This window comes from Chenopodium album, chromosome 6 (genome assembly GCF_948465745.1).
Source record: "Chenopodium album chromosome 6, dcCheAlbu1.1, whole genome shotgun sequence".
NCBI classification, from domain to species: domain Eukaryota; kingdom Viridiplantae; phylum Streptophyta; class Magnoliopsida; order Caryophyllales; family Amaranthaceae; genus Chenopodium; species Chenopodium album.
This window is the reverse complement of record NC_137839.1, coordinates 70,331,491-70,340,448: the sequence shown is the minus strand read 5'-3', so window position 1 is coordinate 70,340,448 and position 8,958 is coordinate 70,331,491. Positions and strand designations below refer to the sequence as shown.

Below are 8,958 nucleotides of genomic sequence, written 5' to 3'. Positions count from 1 at the left end.
TGGCTCTCCTTGATTGTTTATTCTCTAAGGGGTTTCGCACTGTTAAGTCTATCCCTCCCAAGTGTCGTTTGGGGTTTTCTCGGGTTCTGAAAGGTGCTCTTGATAAGGTGATCTCTAAGCCTGATGACATTTCTAATTGGGTCTCTTTGTTGGTGTTACCTCTTTGCATCCTTAAAATCTTTCGCCCGCGGAGTAGTCGTGAGTCTCGGTCTTCGGTTAGACGTCGGCATCAAGAAGAGAGTATTTCCCGTGCTATTTGTTCTTGGAGTGTAGCGGGTGGTAATTTGCAGCTTGTGAGGGAAATTTTGGCAGAGGATTCTCCTACTTTGTCGTCGGTTGATGATGAGGACATTGACTTGGAAGAGCGTAATATTAAGCAGTGTCGTAGGAAGATTTGCGATGGCCATTACACTGCTGCAGTTCGGGTTCTTTCTTCTTCAGGCGTTGCACCTTATAATGACGCCACTCTTGCAGATTTACAGTCAAAGCACCCTTCATCTCCAGCTCCATCCTTGCCCGATATACCTATTGATCAGCTTCATCTCGTTACAACTTCTGCTGTTGTTTTGGATCGAATAAGGAGTTTCCCTCGTGGCACATCATGTGGTAGAGATGGTTTGCGTGCTCAACATCTTATGGATTGCTTGAGTGGTGCAGCTGTGGCAGTCTCAGATGAGTTGGTTGACTCTATTACTGGGGTGGTTAATCTCTTTCTAGCTGGGAGATGTCCTATGGAATTAGGAGAGTACATTGCTAGTGCCCCTCTTACGCCACTTGTCAAGCCCGGTGGTGGTATCCGTCCTATTGCTGTGGGTACGGTTTGGCGGCGTCTCGTTTCGAAGGTGGGTGCTGTTATGGTTGGTCAGTCTTTAGGGAGTTACTTTGATGGCCTTCAATTTGGTGTTGGGGTTTCTTCAGGTGGTGAGGCAATTCTTCATGCGGTGAATCGGTTGATTGAGGACCGTGGTTCTGATGTTGGTCTATCTATGTTGTTGGTGGATTTTCAAAATGCTTTCAATCTGGTTGATCGTTCGGTCATGTTACGTGAGGTACGTCGTCGATGTCCGGGCATTTCGCGATGGGTAGAATTTTGCTATTCTAATCCAGCCAGGTTGTACTATGGGGACCATACCTTATGGTCATCTCAAGGGGTGCAACAGGGTGATCCCCTTGGTCCTTTGCTTTTTTCTTTGGTTTTACAACCCCTGGTGTGTAAAGTCAGAGAGACTTTTAATGTATGTCTTCAGGCTTGGTATTTGGATGATGGCACGATTATTGGTGACACTTTGGTGGTGGGGCAAGTTCTGCAGTTGATTATGGAGGAAGGACCTCGTTCTGGGTTATGTCTTAATGTGGAAAAAACTGAAGTTTACTGGCCTACAGAAGACCCTCGAAGCAGACTGGTGGGTGTCTTCCCACCTAATATTGCTCGACCTTTGCGTGGTGTAAGGTTGCTTGGAGGTCCCGCTAGTTCCGATTCTGGTTTTGGTGGTGAGCTTGTGATGCAGAGGGTGACCAAGACCATTGCCCTGATGGATAAGGTCGCTATGCTCGATGATCCTCAGTGTGAGCTGTTGTTACTTAGGGCATGTACTGGAGTTTCAAAACTCTACTTTGCGTTACGTACTTGTCCTCCTAGTACTTTTGAGGTGGCTCAGCGCACTTTTGATACTGCTCTTCGATCTTCCTTGGAGCGTATTGTTACTGCTTCGGGGTCTGGGTTTGGTGATTGGCAGTGGCGACTCGCCACCTTACCATTTGCGTTTGGAGGGCTTAGTGTTTATTCTGCAGGTGATGTTCGTCACTATGCTTTTCTTGCTTCTCGGTTACAGTCAGCTGGGTTGCAGACACAACTTCTTCGGCATGCTGGCATTGTTGGTCTTGGACGAGCCTTTGAGGATGCGGTGAGTCTGTTTAATGGAACAGTGGAGTCTGACATTTTGAGTAACCCTAGTGAGGTCGCTGCCCCTAAACTCATGAAGAAATTGGCAGATATATATTTCACAAAGGTTACCGCTTCTGCAGAATCTGCTTATTCTTTAACTCCTCGACAAACAGCATTATGGAAATCTCAGCAGGGTGATCACACCTCTGCTTGGCTTCGGGCGGTTCCTATTTCAGGGTTGGGTCAGACGATGAATGCCAAGACTTATCGCTGTGTGTTGTCCTATCGGTTGGGTGTTCCATTGTTCTCTATCTCGACGTTGTGCTCTGCTTGTTCGAGGGTTTTTGCTGGAGATATTTTTGGTGATCATGCGGTGTCTTGTGCTGGTATTGTGGGTATTAAACATCGGCATAATATTGTTCGGGATACCCTTTTTGATGTTTGCTATCGTTCTGGGATTTCAGCGAGAAAAGAGGTTGACATTGGGTTGGCCGGAGGGAACGACGAGGCCCTCAGACCCGCGGATGTGTTACTTTATTCATGGGATCGTGGTCGTGATGTCTGTGTTGATTTGACAGGGTCTTCTCCTTTGACTCAGTCAGGGCTATCTGACTTCTTTCCTGGGCGGGTTGTTGCTGATGCAGCTCATCGGAAACGGGTTAAGTATGAAGCTCGATGTCAAGCGATTGGATATGGTTTCATTCCCTTCTCCTTTTCTTCGCTCGGGGAATTGGAGAAAGAGGCTGTTGCGTTGCTGAAGCAGATTCAGAGGTTCTCGACGGCGCAAGACATTGGAGCTCGTGCTGCAACTCATATCTTCACTAGGGTAGGATTTGCAATAGCTAGAGGAGTGGGGGCCCAGATTGTTTCTCGGCTTCCCACTAATTTATTGTAGGTTGTATGACTTTTGTTTTTTATAATAATAATAATAATAATAATAATAATAATAATAATAATAATAATAATAATAATAATAATAATAATAATAATAATAATAATAATAATAATAATAATAATAATAATAATAATAATAATAATAATAATAATAATAATAATAATAATAATAATGTGAATGCCTATTATTTGATTTGATTTTACAATGTTCACATAAGTCCAAAGACTTGTGAACTTGTATGGCAACATATGTAGGACTCTTGGCTATATAAGCCATATTGACGATGCAATACTACTACTATAATTTTTACTCATCCCATTTTACTCCTTCTTTGCTTTTCTTTTCACTGATTATAAGACTTCCTATCGGTAAATATTTAACACTTTATCAGCACGAGTTTCTAGTTAGGTATATTTATACCTACTTCTAAAAATTTATAACAAATAATATTATCTACTTCTAAATGTTTTGAGGAGTATGCTCTATAGTTGCCCATATTTGGGATCCTCTATACCAGAAACTCAAACATTCACTGTATTATATATACCTCAAAAACAACGGTGAAAATTCTCTTACTTGTGAATTCATTACTATCATCTTTTGTTTTAGTCACGTTGATGTTTCTTATTTTATTCATGTTGATGTTTCTTTGTTTGATTCATGTTGATATTACATGCTCATTTTTTACGTAAATTTTTATCTTAGTTATTATAATTGCTTAGTAGTAACTTTGCATGCATACTATTAACTAGATTAACAAAAAGATGCAGCCTTTTATACTTATTATTTTTCTTACTTTTACATACTTTTTGTGTTTCTTTTCGTTTTCGAACCCATGATCTTTTATAGATATATTAGGGCTCTCGGACCACTATGGCTTGCATTCCTAGTGTGATAACCTTTTACAATTATAAATATATATATACATGGACGGACCATAATTTTATGCTAGTACATTAGACTATTATGTGATATTTTTACAGTTGTATAGATCAGTAACGGATAAACCTACCTCTATAAAAGGCGGATTTTTCCCCCGATTTCACCACAAATCCCTTATCCCTTCCCACTTTTTATCCAAAAATCACCTTAAAATTTTATCACCCCCTTCTTCTCTGCTATGTTCCCCGACGACGACAACCAAAACACCAAAAACACCCAGAACTTCACTTTTGAGGAAGATAAAACAATATTTCCTTCTAATTACGGCGCTTGTAGTTTTATTAGTAGCAATATTAATTTTTGTCATTATGTACAAGTAAAACTCACTTATTTTGTCGTTTTATTATATTAAAAGCTTGTTTTTGTTTTATTATGTTGGTTTGTTGTTATTAATCATCATTGTATAATATTACCGTTATCATTATAATCATTGTTACTATTGTTATTGTTGTCGTTTTGCTGTTTTTTTTTCAAATAACATGATTAATTTTTTCCTAATCATATAATTACTCACAATAATAAACCAAGGGGGAGAAAAGATTATATTATTTATGGTTTATTATTGTTAAATTTAATTATCACGTGTTTTATTAACCTAATTATAAATATGGGAGAACTAAACATGTGAGTGGTACATATAATTTATTATTATAAACTAGTTATCACGTAATTTGTTGTAGCTAAAATGGGAGACCTTATGAAAAGACAGTTCAGCATCTTAGATTTATCAGGAAAGAAATTTCTGGAATGGAAAGTTGATGCAATGATGAATTTGAAAGCTCAAGGCTTGGAGCACACTGTTAAAGAAAATAAAAGTCTCCCTGGTCAAACAACTGATACTACCACTTCTGCAATGACTGTTGTAAAACCTGTTACTGAACAAGATAATGCAAAAGCCTTAGTATTGTTAAGGCATCATTTACATGAAGGTCTTAAAACTAAGAACATGATGGTTGAAGATCCCAAAGAATTATGGGATTGTCTTAATGAAAGATTTGGACACCACAAAAGGGTGCTCCTTCCTAAGGCATTATTTGACTGGAAAAATTTACGGTTCCAGGATTTCAAATCTGTAATTGATTATAATTCAAACATACATGAGATAGTGTCTATATTGAGATATTGTGATCATCCAGTCACGGATGAACAGATGATTGAAAAAACACTCACTACCTTTCATGCAAGCAACATATTGTTGCAAGAACAATATCGTGAAAGAGGTTTTAAAAAGTTCAATGAATTAATGAGTGTATTGCTTGTTGCGGAACAAAATAGTGAACTTCTGTTGAAAAATCATAGCCTGAGACCAACTGGGTCTTTGGCCACTCATCATGAGGCAAATGCAAAAAATTCTTATCGATAAACAACTAACATAAATATGAATCATATTGCACAAGTAAAAGAAGTAGATAAATAAGGGAAGAAAAACACACAGCGGAGGAGTTGACCAGAAAAGCAGAGGCGACGACGAAGGTGTTCCTGGTATATGGTGGTGTTACACTTTTAGGCAGGGTATTTATAAAAAATTTTAAAATGAAAAAAATAAACAACTACAGCCGACTTACCTAGTGGGGGCGATGGAAAAAGACAAAAAAAGGAGGAAGGTCAGGCAGAAGTGGAATCTGGCGACGATGGAGCTGCAAAGGGGGTTAATTTGCGACTCACAATTAGCTATTTCAAATTAAATAACGAAATTAAAAAAAAAAAAATCAACCAAAAGGTCAAGACTGAGAACATAGCTTTAATCAAAAGTTCAAGAGTTAAATTTCACCATCTTTTGCGCAACGAGTGTATTTTATACAATAGAATAAATGGTTTAATTTTTAATTTAAGTCGATCTAGAGTTACTAAGCATGTGTATATTATACACCTGTTGTATAAGATTTATCGTTATTGCAAGTTGTATTTTGCTGTTTGTTGTCTTTGAAAAGGAGAAACTATATTATACACCTGTTGTCAATTTTCAGCTTGATAATCAAATGAAATTCGTCTGTCAAATTTATTAGGCTGTTTTTTTCATTTAGTAATATGAGGTGATTAGTAAGACACGATATTTATATCTGGTAAACATATATGAAGACTTGTATGTATCATACATTTAATTTCTATTACCATATGTTATTTTCTATTTGACCCACGCCTCAGAAAATCAATTAAATAAATTGAACTTACTTCATCTTGTCTTATTGTATTTATGGCTTTAAGTATAGAGATGTGGTTAGGGGAAGTCACTTGAGATGACATAAACTTGTTTATCACTATAAGCCTCGTGTACTTTAGAGTTTTACATGTGAAAATGGAGATAACCATCCACCAATTTTAAATGGAGAAAACTAATTTAAATGCTGAAAACTAATTTAAATGGCCAATGTATTTTTACATGTGAAAATGCACAAAACCATCCACTAAATTCAGAGTTTTGGCAGAAATTAACTAAATTTCAAAAAAAAAAAAAAAAAAAACTCAACCACTTACCTGAGTATAATGGACGGAAAACGGAGGAGGCTAGGATTAAAGAGGAAACCGACGACTTGATGCCCGCGAAGGAGTTGATTTGTGACCAAATTTAGGGTTTTTACCCAAATTAACTAAATTAAAAAAAAAAGTAACCAAATTGCATGAATTACCTGGAGTACGGTGGACAGCTAACGGAGGAGGCTAAGAGAGAATAGGACACCGGCGACGGTAGGCCTGCGAAGGAGAAGTTTTTTACCCAAATTTTAGGGTTTTCGCTCAAATAAACTGAAATTCAAAAAAAAAAATTTAACATCGACTTACCTCAGTACCGCCGTCGGAATACAAAGGAGGGAAGAGCAGGAGGGGAATCCGGCGACGGTGGGCCTGCATGGTGTTGATTTGCGACCCTAAGTTAGGGTTTTCGCACAAAATAAAATTAAAAAAAAAAACAAAATTAAAACGACATACCTGTGTAGCGTCGACGGCCGGAGTGAGGTTGCCGGTGGGAACAACAGCGGAGCAGCGACCGCTTCTTTTCGTTGTTCGTGGTTCACCCTCTTCCCCCTTCTTCTCTGTTCTTATTTCCCTTTCCCCTTGTTTAACAAAAGCAAAATCGATTTTGTTTTATTTTGTTTTTAAAACTGTTACGACCGGTTCTACGACTGTCAGACCGGTCGTAATTATTTTAAAAAAAAATAATAAATTCATATAATTGTAACGACCGTTATAACGGCCGCAATAATAAAAAAAACGGTCGCAATTAATGAAAATTACGACAGGCTATAAAACGGTCGTAATTAATATAAATTGCGACCGTTTTTACGACGGTCGCAATAAAACAGTCGCAATATTCCCGAATTTTAGTAGTGATCCACCGAGGCAAATGCTACACAAAGAGGTGGACGTGGAAATTACAATGGCCGTGGAAGAGGTCGTGGAAATTATCGCGGACGTGGCGTGGTCGTGGTAGAAACAATTTTCAAAGAAACAGTAATTTCAAAATTTTTGAAATACAGAAGGGATAGTCATCTGGAAGCCACAAACAAACACCTTTGAAAGGAAAAGACACATGTTACAGATGTGGCATGACAGGACATTGGGGGCGTACTTGTCGTACGGCCAAACATTTGGTAGACCTTTACCAGGCTTCTGTAAAAGGCAAAGAGAAAAATGCGAAAGCAAATTATATTAACGAGGAAAATGCTCCTTGTCCCAGCCTTTATGTGTCTGATTATTTCATGGATAATGCTGAAATTGGAAATGATTTCATTCTTAGAGAAAACAACAATGCTTAGGTTTCCTATCTACTAATGTAACATATGTAATGTTTTAATGTATTTTCTTTATGTCCTATATTTTAAATTTCTAGTCATGTACTTTTAATCTCTATCATCAATAAAAGTTTGTATGATATTATTCTAAACTAATCTTAAATTTATTTTATGAAGATATGGATCTGCCTGAAGTTATTAGTTTGGAATATCAATGCCTTTTGGACAGTGGAACAACACATACTATCTTAAAGGATATAAAATATTTTTCACAACTAAAGTTGTTTCAAGCAAATGTAAACACTATTTTCGAGTCAGCAAAATTAATTGAAGGATCTAGAAAGGCTTGTATAATGCTTCCAAATGGGACAAAATTAATAATCAATAATGCTTTATATTCGAGTAAATCTCGAAGATCTCATAAGCTTTAAAGATGTACGCCAAAACGGCTATCATCTAGAAATAATGACAGCATATCAAAAGGAGTATATATGTCTCACGGCAGAAAAACATGGCAAGAAACATATATAAGAGAAATTGCCAGCATACTCTTCGGGGTTATATCGTATAAACATACGACCCGTAGAAATCAATATGGTATCTAACCAGAAGTTAGATGACAAACATTTGATTATTTTATGGCATGATCGTTTGAGACATCCAACAACTGGGATGATGCAAAGAATAATGTCACATTCAGTTGGACATTCAATAAGAAATGTCAAAATTCCCCGATCAGATGAATTAACATGCTCTGCATGTTCACTGAATCTCCAAAATTCTTGGAAAGAATTCAGGGAGATATATGTGGGCCAATTAATCCAGCATATGGACCATTCCGATATTTTATGGTTTTAATTGATGCTTACACGATGGTCACATGTCAGTCTGCTTTCAAGTAGAAATGTTGCTTTTGCAAAATTACTTGCCCAAATCATCAAATTAAGAGAACAATTCCCAGATCATACAATAAAGAAAATAATACTTGACAATGCAAGGGAATTTACATCCCAAACATTTAATGATTATTGTATGTCAATTGGAATTGATGTTGAACACCCAATAGCTTATGTTCATACACAAAATGGTCTAGCTGAATCACTAATTAAGAGATTACAATTGATTGCAAGACCATTATAAATGAGGTAGGTCAAGATTGTCATCATCTGCTTGGGGACATGCTATAATACATGCAGCAACGCTAATTAGATTGAGACCTACAGCTTATCATAAATTCTCACCACTACAACTTGTTGTGGTTGAGAACCAAGTATCTCACATCTAAAAATCTTTGGTTGTGATGTATATGTTCCCATTGCTCTACCCCAACGAACAAAAATGGGTCCACAAAGAAGGTTGGGAATTTATGTCGGGTTTGAATCCCCCTCTATAATTAAATACTGATGGGCGTTAGAACGGTCGCACATTCCACACTCAATCAAACTCATTTATTAACAAACACCCTACAAACCAAGCATAATGATAAGTAAGAGTTCGGTCCACAAGGA

General features: G+C 37.3%; 1 protein-coding gene across 1 annotated transcript; it reads left to right on the top strand.

Annotated features, from left to right (window-relative positions):
* The first annotated feature begins 4,575 nt into the window (after positions 1-4,575).
* Positions 4,576-5,085, top strand: LOC145637153 (uncharacterized). Its single transcript, XM_081688648.1, has one exon. It carries the CDS (start codon positions 4,576-4,578, stop codon positions 5,083-5,085), a length of 510 nt encoding a protein of 169 aa, XP_081544774.1.
* The last annotated feature ends 3,873 nt before the right edge of the window (positions 5,086-8,958 follow it).